Source organism: Callorhinus ursinus, unplaced genomic scaffold (genome assembly GCF_003265705.2).
Source record: "Callorhinus ursinus isolate GAN/ISIS: 27379988/994484 unplaced genomic scaffold, GSC_fseal_2.0 scaffold38, whole genome shotgun sequence".
Classification (NCBI taxonomy): Eukaryota; Metazoa; Chordata; class Mammalia; order Carnivora; family Otariidae; genus Callorhinus; species Callorhinus ursinus.
This window is the reverse complement of record NW_027397100.1, coordinates 14,814,385-14,828,585: the sequence shown is the minus strand read 5'-3', so window position 1 is coordinate 14,828,585 and position 14,201 is coordinate 14,814,385. Positions and strand designations below refer to the sequence as shown.

The following is a 14,201-nucleotide window of genomic DNA, read 5'->3' as shown; positions in this document are numbered from 1 at the left end:
ACATCTGGGAAGTGCTTCCAGAATTCGGGAGTGGCCATCCGCACTGAGTGCTGCTGAGGGGGAGCATAAGAGGACATGGAAGGGTCCCCGAGCCTCCTTGTCCAGGAGACAATGACCAGGCAAATTAAGGAGAGAACAGGCTCCCCAGGACAGGGAAGGCAGGCCAGGGAGCACAGGATTCAACAGTATGGTTTATATATACATTTTTTAAAGATTTATTTATTTGAGAGTGAACAGGGGGAGGAGCCGAGGGAGAAGTAGACTCCCTGCGAGTGCAGAGCCTGATTTGGCCGGGGCGGATCTCCTGAACCTGAGATCACAACCTGAGCCAAAACCAAGAGTCGGGCCAGACGCTCAACCCACTGAGCCGCCCAAACACTCCAGTATGTGTTGTATTTTTTTTCTTGAACGTGATAAATACACAGACTTCATTATATCCTTCCTTATGCTTTTTTGTATGCACGCAGTACACCATAATAATATGGTTAATGTTTTTAGAGTCGAGGGTGGGGATGCAGGTGAGAAACTGGAGTGCAACTTGAAGAAGTTTTGCTGTTGAGGGATCAGGGAAATTGCAGACACAGCTGGAGGGACTGTGGGCTCAAGAATTTGTCTTTAGATGGGAGCAGCTGGAGCATGTTTGTGTGTTACAGGGGACAGCGGTGCGGGGGGCTGATGGTGCAAGGGAGGAAGGAAGAGACCCCCATGACAAAGACTTGAGAAGCTCCAATGGGCCTGTCTCCCTGGTCCTCAGTCCGTTTTGTGACTGCCACCCCAGGAGTTCTCACACTTGAGCGAGCATCAGATTCACCTGGATGGCGGGGCGCCACCCCAGAATTTCTGATTCAGTAGGTCTGGGGTGGGACTTAGAAATCTGCATTTTTAACAAGCTCCCCAGTGATGCTGCTGCAGGGTACACACTTCGAGAACCACTGCTGTAGTCAATACCAGCACCACCCACGTGGGCCCCCTCCGGGATCTGATGTTGCACTACATGGGCACGCACTCCTTGAAAAGCAGGAGTGGGAAGAAGGGATGGGAGCTGACTCTTAAGACAGAAGAGGGGAGGGGTGCCCAGGTGGCACAATCCATTAAACTCTGACTGTTGGTTTCGGCTCAGATCATGATCTCAGGGTCCTGAGATGGAGCCCTCACCTCGAGCCCCATGTCAGGCTCCACACAGAGTCCGCTTGAGATTCTCTCTCCCTCTGCCTCCGCCCCACCAGCTTGTGCTCTCTCTCTCCAAAATAAATAAATCTTAAAAAAAAAAAAAAAAAAGATGGCAAAAGGGAGAAGAGACCAAGGAGGAAACAGCCAGAGCCTGGCCCCCCAGCCAAGGTCACCACCTCTCCCTGGGGAGCACCAGTCTTCCCAGGGACCCTGGGAGCTGCCCTGTCTGTCCGACCTCCGGGAAGACTGAGCAAGAGGGCAACGGAAGGAGCCAGGGCCAGGGGGTAGGGGTAATGGCCGGAGGCCAGCATGTGCACAGAATGGAGAGGGAGCGGGGGAGGGGCACCGGCTCTCTGCCTGCAGGCACTGAGCCCTGAGAACACACTGTTCACCTTTGCAGCTTGATCTTGGTCTCATGCCAGACCAGCTTCAACTGCTCTTGGGAAAGAGCAACCCTGTCAAAGATATGAATGTTAGCTCGTGGGATCCCAGAACATCTGAGCTGAGAGAACCCTTGGAGACTGTCCTGTTAGGCCCACTTGGCGGATGGAGGGGAACGGAAAATAGAAAGTCCAGCTGGGTGGATAGACCTGCAAACTCTTGTAATGGGCATGACACTGGGGGCTATTCTCCGACCCTCGCTGCTCCCCCCTTTTCCAACAATTCATTGAACACATATGTATTGAGTACCCACTGGGCACTAAGCATTGTGCTAGATACAGAGATAAAGGGGTAAGACTCAGTCTCTGTCTTCATGGAATTGAGGTGCTAATGGTAAAACGGACAATAGACAGATGAATATGTAAAACAAAGTTAGGGAGTGATAAGTGGTAGGAAGAGACCTGAAATGACACGAGGGAGTGAGCCATGTAGATGGGGGTGGGGAGGAGGGAGTTTCCAGGCAGAGGGAACAGCATGTGCAAAGGCCCTGAGGTAGGTGTATGCTTGCTGTGTTGGAGGGATGTCACAGAGGCCAGTGCTTCTGGAGCAGAGTGTGGGAGAGGACTGGGAGAAGAAATCAGAGTGGGAACAGAAGGCCAGGTCATGGAGGAAAGACTTTGGTTTTTCCTCTAAGGTAGGAATTCTGGGAGGGTTTCTTTCTAGCAGAGGACAAATTCGATTTAACTTAGGTTTAACAAGATCCCTCTGGCTGTTGAGTGGAGGATGGATTGTGCATGGGACAAGGATGGAGGCAGAGAAGCCAGGGAGGAAGCTACTGGAATAGTCCAGGTGAGAGGTAATGGTGGCCTGGCCTGGCAGGGAGGCCTGTGCTCGTTGCTCTATGTCCTTCATGAAGACACAGGAAGGGACAGGAGCCTTCCTCCAGCCCCTACCCGTGACCCCAGCCCACGGTCTCCCCACAGCTAGAAAGGTACATCCAGATGAACTTGAGATCAGAGCTGGCACAGGTCCAACAGCACATGGTCCAGAACCAGACGGCCACCATGCTGGAGCTAGGCACCAGCCTCTTGAACCAGACCACTGCCCAGACCCGCAAGCTGACTGACGTGGAGGCTCAGGTATGGAGGCCAAGCAGGTGGCACTGGCAGGGAGGGAAAGGGGAAGGGCTGTGGCCAGCCTTGACCTCTGTTCCTGGGTAAAGTCTGGGCCTGTAGCACCCTGGGGCCCTTCCCTGATGACCCTGTCACAGAACACTCTGACCACCAGGCCATGCCCCTGGGGGTGGGCCCGGGGCCTGGTTCTCCTGTCTCTGTGACTCCAGTGACTCTGGATCTGTGCTGGGCACTGGGATGAGAAGGGGGAGCAGTGCTCAGGAGGTTCCGAGGGCTCTAGGGAAAGATGGATCATACAGAAATCCTTCAACCTCACGGGGCCAGCAATTCTGAGACAGGGGCAACTGAAGGGGGCGGGGAGGGAACGGATGGATAAACAGGAGGGTGAGTAAATGAATGCACAAGAAGATTGAACGACAAATAGGCACGTGTCTGTTGAAACCCTACGATGTGCCAGGCACCACGGGAGGTTCCTGGTTCTAGTTCAGAGCAGTAAATGAAACACACATGCACCCCCCATGCTTGTGCATCTTCCTTTCTAATGACCGCCAGGAGAGCGAACAGGATAAATAACCTGCACATGTGAGAGGGTGAGGGTCTCAGGAGAAAAAGGCACAGACAGGAGGGAGGGAGTGTGTGCTAGGAGCGGTGAAGGGATGGCTTGCAAGTTTGGACAGGGAGGCCGGGAGGGCCCTGCAGAGAAGGTAGGGTCCGAGCCAGGCTCACCAGGAGGGCCTTCCGGAACAAGGAGAACAGCATGGGCAAAGGCCCAGCAGCGGGACGGCGCTGGCAAGCTCCAGGAACATCCAGGAGGTCGGTGTAGCCAGAGAGAGAGCAGGGGGCGAGGGGTGAGCAAGGGATCCCAGAGACAATGTGGGCAGAGGACATCACAGGGCGCTGCAGGCCATGGTGAGGACGGCGACTTTTCCATTGCGTGCAGTGGGAGCCACAGGAAGATTCTGAGCAGATGGGCCACAGTTTAAAAGGCTGCCTTGGACTGCTCAGCAGAGGAAGGAGTGTCGGGAACAAGGGTGGGGACAGGGAGCCCTGTAAGGAGGGTGGCACAGGACACAAGGCAAGAGATGACAGAGGCCAAGAGTGGGGGCCATGGAGTAGGGGAGGGTGGTCAGGTGCCCATATCGAAGCTGGATCTGACAGGACCTGCTGGTAGATTGGATTGGGGCGGGAGGGGGTGGTCAAGGGGGACTCCTCCTGGGGCCTGAGCAACAGGAGAAATGGAACTGCTGTCAAGAAGCAGATCATAAACTCAGCTAGGGCCTGTGAGTGGGTGCGTAAAGGCATGAATGGACGACTATAGGAACTAACTGCTGGGAGGAGGGAAATAGGTCAGCACGCTGCTGGAATGGCAGAGCCTCTGGACGGGTGGGCGGCTGCTGAGCGGGGCTCCTGCAGGGTCTGCGTCGCCCCCTTCCCCTTCCTGTTTGCTGGGACAGGTCCTGAACCAGACATCCCGAATGGAGATCCAGCTGCTGGAGACCTCTCTGTCCACCAACAAGCTGGAGAAACAGCTACTACTGCAGGGCCATGAGCTCCACAGGCTGCAGGGCCGCAACAGGTGGGCACTGGCACCCTGGCACTGGGCCAGGGCTGGGGGTGAGGGCCAGCCTGGGACCCAAGGCAGGTGGGACCCGGGGGGGTGGGGCAGCAGAGCCAGGGTTGGGCTGGGGCTGGGGCCAGGGTCAGAAACTAGACTTGGGGCTGGTACCGGGGATGGGGCCTGGGGCCGGAGCTGCGGGGGAACCATTTGGGGGGCTCAGGTGCAGCCAGAGCTGGCGTAAGGACTGAAATCAGAGCTTGGTCCCAGACTCAAGCTGGGAGCGAAGCTGGGCCCTGGGGTGGGGCTGGGGGCCAGACAGGCACCCCTGGGTGGAGACAGGAGACAGATATTTCCCCGGGGGCTCAGGACACCCCAATTCTTTCTCGGTTCTTTCTTTTTCCTTTCCTTCTTCTTTCCTTCCTTTCTTTCTTTTCTTTTCCTTCTTTTTTTTTTTTGATTTTATTTATTTGACAGAGAGACACACAGCGAGAGAGGGAACACAAGCAGGGGGAGTGGGAGAGGGAGAAGCAGTCTTCCCGCTGAGCAGGGAGCCCGATGCGGGGCTCGATCCCAGGACCCCGGGATCATGACCTGAGCCGAAGACAGACGCTTAACGACTGAGCCACCCAGGCGCCCCCCCCCTTTGTTTCTTTATTTTATAAATGTTTAACAGCTTTATTGAGCTACAGTTTATATGCTGTACAATTCACCCTGTAAATTTTTGTTTGATTTACTTGTTTGTAAATAAGTAAATCTGATCTTATCCATTGATTCCCCTTCCCAGAAGCAGCCACACTGCCAGCTTCTCGTCTTCACCGGCAGAGAGTCGAGCCATTTGTAAGCAAATACACTTGAGGGGAACACCCTGCAAATTACAAAGAATAAAAAAGTCATGGGGTACAGATAAGGTAGAGAAATGGACATCTGAGGCTGATTTCATCTTGGTTTCGAGCTGAGTGGAGAAAAACTGTCAAGGTCAGGATGCTGGAGGAGGCAACACCCACCCACCGAAGCGGCCACGGGCCCGTGTACAGGGGGAGATGTTATTGTTGCTCAAATGCTGAGTCAAGATAAGGCCATCAGGCCCGTCCAGCTCCCTCTGATCTGCGTGTAGCTAATGATAGTTTGTCCACCTTCTAATTCTTATGCTCCCACCCGAGGCGGGGGAGGGCAGGCACTGGGACTGTCTGAATTGGCAGCAGGTGCCTAGGAGTCAGTGAAGATGGAGGATGTCATCAATAAGCGCTTGGCCCATGGAGATCGCTAAAATTCTAGAATCCGAGTGTGCCCCAATTTTTTCTCTTCCTGCAGCAGAACTCGGGGCTCAGGGGAAATTCCTTCTGCCCTGGCTAGACTCGTTGTTCTAGTCTGGAGAATGGGTTGGCATAACCTCATAGATAGGAGACTGTCTCCCTCCTACTCTATCCCTCAGCCACCCACCCACCCACAGCAGAGGTAAGCCCTCTTCCTAGTGTCTTGGCCTCTTCCATTCATTCAACCAACAATTGTTTTTTGAGCTCTTACCACAGGTCAGACACTGTTCTAGAAACTGGGGTGACAGAAGTGAACACATAGATAAAAATCCCTATCCCACAGCATACATTCTATAAGCTGACATTTGAGGTTTTCCTATGAATCTGTAAACAAATATGTGTGCATAGTCTTTTTGTTGCCCTTCTTGAACCCAAATGGAGCTTACGGCTCTTCTGCACCTCTTTTTTCCAAGAAACTGTTCTATAATTGCATGACACACTTGCCCATTCTTTTCTCTAACTGCATCATGTTCCACCCTCTGGCTGTGCCCACACTTATATCCCCAGTCCCCAATTAATGTGTATTAAGGTTGTTTCCTGTCTTTTACTCCTGTTCAACGAGAAGCCCCTAATAATGTCCCCATCCCCCATTGCACACACACGGGAGCAAACCAGGATAAAATGCCACAAGTGTAAGGGTTGAGTTTTAGAACTTTCCGCTTTTTCGAAAACTTTTTTTAAAAAACTCATGACAAATATGCTCCATGTTTATTATATCACCAGACAACAAGGACCTATAAAACGAAAGGGAAAGTGGGTTCCCCCCAGCCGCCTCCATCTTCCTCCCTCCCCATCGCCCTCCTCCTCCGGAACCGGCTCCGTAGGGGGAACAGCACTTAGCCAGCTGTCTTTCACTTTCTCTACTGAGCGCAGGCACCGCCGTGTCCTTCCACGTGTCTTTCCGTGCCTTTTCCTAGCAGTTCACCGGCTTCCCTCTCCATTTCCATTAATACCTTTCTTCTTTCTCTTGTTCTGTCTTCCCACACGTGGGACCGGACTAGAGGCACCGATGTGCGGGCGCAGTTCACTCCACGTCCTGGGCGTCTTGCCAATTGCGTGCAGATGCGCTCTGCCTCCTTCCTCTTGCGGCTCCAGAACATTTCCAGGGACACGGAAAGAAAACAGCCTCGGCCAGCTCCGGCTGTTGGACATTTAGGCTGTTTCCTTTCTCTCTAGCAGAACCAATCCCCCCAGGGGCACTCTCACGCCGGCTCCCGGGAGGTTATCTCCGGAGAGCCGCCTGCTAGGTCAAAGGGCAGGCATACTGGGAATTTGGTAACCACGACCTGGTTGCTGACATGTCCTCCCACCCGCACCTCCTTCTTCTATGGACCCCAATCCATCTTCTTCCAGGGCGGGGTCTCTCTTTCCTCCCCTCCTCACTCTCTGCCATCGGTGGGCACAGCTGTGTAACCCAGGGCAGGACGCTCGACCTCTCTGGGCCTCGGTGCGGATCTGGTCCGCGGAGTGCCCCCCCTCCCCCCCGCTCGGGGGCCCCAGGGGCAAGCGCGCGAGTGTGGCTGCGTGGTGGGGACCGCCGGCTGACGCGCGTGCGCCCCCGCCCCGCAGCGCGCTGGAGACACGGGTGCAGGCCCTGGAGACGCAGCAGCAGGCGGAGCTGGCTTCTCTCCGCGGCGAGAAGGAGCGGCTGCGGCGTCTGCTGGGCCGCCAGAGCGGCGCCCTCGCCGGTCTAGAGCGCAGCCTGCGCGCCGCCAGCGGCAACTCCAGTCTCGTGCAGCGGGAGCAGCGCCGGCTGCTGGAGTCGGTGCAGCGCCTCGTGCGCGTCGTGGCCCAGGGCCCCGGTGAGCGAGCGGTGCGCCCGGCGCGGTGCGGGAGCAGGGCAGGAGAGGGGAGGGAGACCCTGCTTACCCCCTCGCGGCACGCGGCTCGCGACTCGCTGCTCGCTGGGGTGGGGGGTGGGGGGGCGGAAGCCACTGCGGGCGGGGGGGGGGGGGGGGGGAGGCCCGCACCCTCTCCCAGCCCCTGTGAAACAGAAATAACAGCAAACAATAATGGTGAGGAGGAGAGTCCCAGGAGGAACCAATCCAGACTCTTACGCCCTGACTCCATGAGTGACCTTGGGCAGGTCCCTGTCCCTCTCTTGGCCTCAGTTTCCCCATCTGTTTAACGGAAGGGAAGCTAATAAGAAGGTTTATTTGCCAGCCCGGACTGCCAGGTTTGGGTTCCAGGATCCACCCTCCATCCTCACTTGCTCAGACTTGCCCCCACCCCTCCCCCCGGCCTCAGTTTCCCTATCTATAGAATGGAGAGGTTGGACTCACTGTTCCCCAAGGACTTCTGTCACCCTGTCGCCCTTGTCCCTAAGCCCAGGAGGGCCAAACAGGAGTGAGGAGACATCTCTGGCCCTAGCTTCTAAGAAGGGAGAACAATGCCTGGGTTCCCCCCCACCCCAGCTCTCACTGACTCCTTCTGATGGGGTCACTTGGGGTGGCCAAGGCATTGCTGGTTTTGGCTTCAATCACGCAGTCAGCAAAACCCTTATTGCGCACCCACTGTGTGCCAGGCCCAGTGCCGGGTGCTGGAGATGCTGCCGTGAACAGCGTAGTCTTGCAAAAATACCCATCTGCCCATCTCTGGGTCTCTAAGGGAAGAAGGAGGAAATGCATATTGTTGAGTACCTACTCTGTGCCACTATGTGCCAACAGTGTTCTTGAAATTACCAGGCCACTGAAGGCCTAAAAGGCTGTGCTGAGGAGAGAGAATATGAACCTGAGGATAATCAGGAGCCACACGAGGGTTTTGCACCCAGTGGGACTATGTTTTAGGAAACTCAATTGGAGCCAGGCAGTGGAGAATGGCTGGGTGAGAGAAAGACCTCAGAAGGGGTTTCTACCCCTGCTGGATCGCCATAGCAGGAGGCTGGGAAGCTTTAAGGCACAAGGAATCAAGCAATAGTGATGGGTTCCAGGCACTATGGTGCCAAAGGATGGCACCAGGGCTCTGTCTAAATCGGGCAGGCCCTGCTGGGTTTGAGGGATTTGAGGCCCCAAGGAAGCCACAGGCAGGAGAAGTGGATACCTTCCAAACCGTGAGATATGGAGTGACCCGAACCCATCACAGGCTTGTGCGTAGCCCTGGCAGGGAAGCCGCCTAAATGAGTCCCATGTGTGGGTGTATTGTAGCTCAGCCTCAGATGCAGGCCCAGGCCAAAGGCCTCTCCCCACAGGCTCACCGCTAGCCCAGTCTCCAACTGTGACCCAATGTCTGTTCGCTCGTCTGGGAAGGGCACCTCGCCTCAGGCACCCTTTGCCCCAAACGCCCTGTCCCCCTGCCCCACTGTCAGCAGAGAAGGGCACTGTGGAGTTGTGCCTCCAGCCCAAGGCTCTAGGGACTCCTTCGTATGACCTGGAGAGCAGGAAGGCTCTGCCTGTGCCCTCAGCTGTGTGCCCTTGAGCCAGTTACCTTACTCTTGGGCTGTAGTTTCCTGATCTAGGAAAGGGGGAAGGACCTCCTTGGAGTTCAGACTCCACTTACCTCTCCTGGAGGACTCTAGCAGCCTCGCCCGTGGCCTCCCTGCTTTGAGTCTCATCCCCTCCAGTCCCTGTTCCACACTCTGGCCAGAGCGCTCTTCCTCGGCACAGCCCGGGCTCCTCATCCTGGCCTGCAGGGCTGACCTGGCCCCCTGCTGAAACTCAGCCTCATCTCTCCTTCCTTGGTGACCCTGCCTGTGCCAGCCTTGTCCTACTCTAGTCAAGGTCATCAGACAGCTGCAGCTCTGGCCTCAGCTCTGCTTTCGTGGGTGGCGGGTCATTTCCCTCCCTGGCCTCCACCACTACTTCCTCTCACTGCACGGTCCTCTGTACGGGTCTGATACCTCTCCCTGTCCCCAGCACCTCCCAACCCGGAAGCTGGCAGGAAGTAGTACCCACCTGGCCCCTTCCCTCTCTCCTTAGCTTACCTCCGATTGCTTTTGCCTTGTCCCATTGCAGCCTCTGTGAGAGCAGCTGAGCACGTGTTCCAGGACTGTGCAGAGATCCAGCGCTTCGGGGCCAATGCCAGTGGCATCTACACCATCCATGTGGCCAATATGACGGAACCCAGGAAGGTTAGGGGACCGCCTGGGGGCGGAGGCTATCCAAGGGTGTTGAGCCAAGGCAGGCCACCTCCCATCAGCTTCAGGCCTTGTCCAACATCTGAGATACCCCAGAGAAGGTGGGATGACCCTACTGTCTGCAGCCCCCCTCCAGTGAGAGGTCAGAATGTGGGGGTAAAGCAGAAGTCCCCAGAGCTGGAAATGCATCCTTCTCCTGCATCTTCTCCAGAGCTGTTTTCAGTTGGAAGGGCAGAAAATAGTCCTGCGTTGCTTAAGATAATGCTAGCTGATTCAGCCCATCAACCCGGAATACTCAGGGGCTTAACGCAAAGAAGTTTCTTTCTAATTTACATATAGTCCAGTCAAATGCAGGTGTGGGGTCTCTGCTCCACGTGGGAAATTAGGGACCAGGGCTGATAGAGAACCCACCATCTTCAGTGAGTGTTTCCAAGGTTGCCCTAGGCTTTGAGGTCCAGTTATCAGATGGATGGAGGAGGGGTCAAGGGAAAGGGTGGCTATCAGGAGGGAGGGCTTGGGGGCCAGGCCCAGCAGTGAAAGAGTATGGAGAACAACTAGCCAGTCTTCACACTTCCAGATTCCCTGTGCGATTTCCTTTGAATTCCTATGAATATACCTATCAGTTTGTCTCCAGACTATCTTTAACACTTCATACACACGCCTGCTCAACTCCTCTTTTGACACAGAGTTTGGGCCCTCGATTTTTACCTAGAATTTCACCTTTTTGTTATATTTATTTTTATAATGATCTGAATAAAAGCAAGTGTTAAAAGGACACGACTTTTTAAGTAAATATTCTACATGAAATTAAGTCAATTCAGCTATGGTAGAATCCTGGGAGGCCAGAGTTCTGGGCTCACACCTTAGCTTTACTTCAGTCTCACTTGCCTTGAGCAAGTCCCTTCTCCTCTCTGGGCCTCAGTTTCCCTGCCTGCACCCTCTGCCACTTTCACAGCAGATGTCCCTGTCTTCTCTCCCTGAGCTGGCCTTTACCTTCTCAGAGCTGCTTCCTCCACTGGAGGTGCCATTCCCCTTGTTGGTCTGTCAGGCACATGCCAAGGCCCTGTTCTCATGCTACCTCCTCTGGGAAGCCTGCCAGGGTTGCCCAGTGACTCCTTCTTAGGAGCTCTCCTTGTAGCAACCCAAATGTTCATAATCAATAATCTGCCTGCTCTATCATAGCCTCCTCCAGACCAAGCCAGCCCTACGGGTTGCTTTATCTCTGAATTGTCTCTGTCATCTAGTATGGGACCAGGGACCAAGTGTGTCCACACTGAACACTGAACACGTACTGAACTGGCTGGAAAAATAATATGTGAACAAAGATTAGGCTGAAAGAAGAGATTATGATGGATGGTGAGCACTTTGAGAGAAAGACCCTTTCTGTCTTATCCATATTGGCATCCCCCATGCCTTGAATGGAGCTTGGTATATAGCAGGTGCTCAGAAAACATTTGTCTGCCAAACGTAATAACAATTCCCGAGTCTACGCTGTGTGCCAAGCGTGTTACGCCTCTTGGCATTTAATCCTTACAACAACCTCACAATAACAGCAAGGGAAAAGCCTCCACTTACTGAGTTCCCAGTATGCCCAGCCTCTGTTCTTTACATGGCTCAGCTTACACAGTTCTCACATCAAGCCAACTTGCAGATGAGAAACTGAGGCACAAAGTGGTTAAGGTTTTAACACTTGCATCTTATGAGTGAGGAAAGGAAGGCTCTGAGGGCGTATCACTTCCCACGACTTTAGAAAAATGATGACAATAGCTGGGAAATGTGAACCTGGGTATTTCTGATGCCCTCTACCTCCAGGCTCACTTGTTGCTCTGTGAGAATGTAAGCCAAATCAAAATTGGACCAGCCCTGACCTGCTTCCGCCAGCTTCCGGGGGCCTCCAATTCCCTCCCCCCCCAACCACCCAACTCCTTCCAGGTGTTCTGTGACATGGAGGCCAATGGAGGCGGATGGACTCTCATCCAGCGCCGTGAGAATGGCAGTGTGAATTTCCAGCGGAACTGGAGAGATTACAAACAGGTAACACTGTTGCCCTGGGAACGGGCTTTTCCGCCCTGAAACCTGGCGCAGGTGGATCGCCCTCAACCCTTCCCAGAAAAAAAAAAAATCAACCCACCTAAAACCAACCACCTTCAAACAGATTTTCCCAGTGCACATTCACTGTCAGGGACTCCATCATCAGAAATTGAATCTTCTTTTTTGCAAGTTCTGACATATATCCTAAGAATAAAAGTTTAACCTTATTTTTTTATTTGTGGAAAGATTATATATGCATATTGCTTAACAATTTTTTTTAAGAATACAAAAAAAAAAAAGGAACAGAAAGAAAGTAATCTCCCCTGCCCACCCCGGCTGCATTGCTTAAATGAATGTCCTTGTCTTTGCACACAATAATATAATCACATTTGCAGGAGAGATTCTTTAACATGGAATTGCTGGCTCAAAGACCCCACACATTTTACAAGATGAGACATGGTGCCAGATTGTCTTCCAATTTCTTAATTAAATTTTGAATAAAGGATTTTTGGCAAGCTGACTTAAAAGCTCTTAAAGTTTCCACAAGCAAAAGAAATAGAAAAGGATACACGGAAATGCAACAATATCATTAGTTGTGTCCGCTTACTGTTCATTTGATAAATACTTAAAAATAAATACCAAATTAAGATAGGAGTGTTCTTGAGCCAGTTGGGTTTTAAACAATTATTGAAACGGCAAAAAGAAATAGGATATTCAGACGCAGAAATACACAAGGGCACTGAATATTAATCATTAGGCTGATCAGCAGCTCCACGTGGCTAAATGGGGAGTGGGGCTTAGGTGTGCCCCTGTCCTTGGTGCTGAATTGTTGCTCTGGCCCAGGGCACTGGTTTCTCCTCACCCTGGGACACTGGTGACACCTAACGTGCTTAGCTTTGCATTTCTATGTCGCTGAAATCTCGCAGCAGCTGCCATGTCACTGACTAAGGTTTGCTCTACAGTTCATGCAGTTTATTAAAATCTTTAATTTTTTATTGAGGTTCGACAGGCATGCCGGTAAGTGCACAGATCTCAGGCGTAAGATACTCAGTGGATTTTTACATACGTATTCACCCACATGACCACCATTCAAAGCTAGGTATATCTACAATGCTGCCGGCACCACAGAAGCCCCCCGTGCCCCCCCATGCCCCCCTGTGCCTCCGTGTGTCCCGGTCAATACTCCTCCCAAAGGGAGTTGCTATTCTGACTTCTATCACCACAGATTCATTTTGCTTGTTCTTAAACTCCATGGAAATGTGATTTCAATTATTTTCAACAGAATTTTACATTTACAAAAATCTTAGTCTTTTTGCTCTAGGAGGTGGAGAACTCCCATCCCTAGGCCTGCCCACTCTGTACTTTGTGGACTTGATCATTAGGCAACGTGGTTTTGGATTAAGTGGCCCTGGAGCCTGGCCCAGCCCGGCTCTTCAGCCAGGGGGGCAGCCTCCCATCGCAGCATAAAACCCACCCCTACCCTTCACTCTCCGCAGGGCTTCGGCGACCTGGCAGGGGAGCACTGGCTGGGCAATGAGGTGGTGCACCAGCTCACCAGCAGGGCAGCCTACTCTCTGCGCGTGGAGCTGCAAGACTGGGAGGGCAACGAGGCCTATGCCCAGTATGAGCATTTCCAGCTGGGCAGTGAGGGGCAGCTGTACAGGTGGGCTCGGGGCCCAGGCTGGTGGGCGGGCCAGGGTCCCGGGCTAGTGGCTGTAGAGTCTGTACCAGGGGTCAGTCCCTGGGCGTCTCCTGTTGCTACCATCTGTCCCCCATTTGGGCACACGTCACGGGATCTGGAGGCGGCTGGTTAACACTCAGCACGTCCTAGCCGCTGGGTGGGGTGGAGAGCATGTCGCTGACGTTGCCGGCCCAGGAGCAGGAAAGGGCCTTCTAAGGTCAGTCACCCTGAGTCAGCCATATTACTGAGGCCCAGAGCGGGGAGTCCGGGCTGTCCCGTGCTGTGGGGTGAGGTGGAAATGTCCCTGGACAGGGAATCAGGGGACCTGAGCTAATTCTGGCTCTGTTCCAGCTTGCTTTGTGAACTTGGGCAAGTCAAGGTTCTGGCTTCTTTGTACCTCTGCTTCTTTAATGGCAGGATGGGCTTAAATAGGAGTATAATGTAAAATCATCAAGGTCTCCCACACCTCCCTTGGCTTGGTTCTTGGCTCTGTTTAGGAAAAGAAAAGAGCATTTATTGAGCACCTACTATGTTCCCGGCATATTACTCCATTTAATCCTCCTACAACACTCTGAGGTAAGCACTGCTGTACCTGCTTTAGGGATGTGAAAGCAGGCACATAGCTTAAGTCCCCTGCCCAAAGTTACAAGTTAGGTAGAGCTTGGACTTGAACTCAGATCTCTCTGCTACCAAAACTCAGGGTGTTTCTCCACTACATGATGTTGCCTTTCTGAGAAACTCAAGGTTCTCCGAGAGAAGACTAGGTCCTGGCTATCTTTGAACAGGATAGAACTAAAATCATAGACTCATACTCACAGGTCTGCAAAGGACCTCACCTGTCATCTGGGTCTTCCCATGATGC

General features: G+C 53.3%; 1 protein-coding gene across 2 annotated transcripts in view; it reads left to right on the top strand.

Moving 5' to 3' along the window:
• The window catches only part of ANGPT4 (angiopoietin 4), a 41,907-nt gene that overhangs the window by 18,133 nt on the left and 9,573 nt on the right, over window positions 1-14,201 (top strand). Inside the window, exons 2-7 of one of the 2 annotated variants that reach the window (XM_025876563.2) lie at window positions 2,535-2,690; window positions 4,139-4,260; window positions 7,125-7,357; window positions 9,506-9,621; window positions 11,560-11,661; window positions 13,155-13,321. In XM_025876563.2, the coding sequence (XP_025732348.1) occupies window positions 2,535-2,690; window positions 4,139-4,260; window positions 7,125-7,357; window positions 9,506-9,621; window positions 11,560-11,661; window positions 13,155-13,321 (896 nt within the window). The remainder of the gene's footprint in view (window positions 1-2,534; window positions 2,691-4,138; window positions 4,261-7,124; window positions 7,358-9,505; window positions 9,622-11,559; window positions 11,662-13,154; window positions 13,322-14,201) is intronic. The other variant, XM_073880611.1, reaches the window with a different exon arrangement.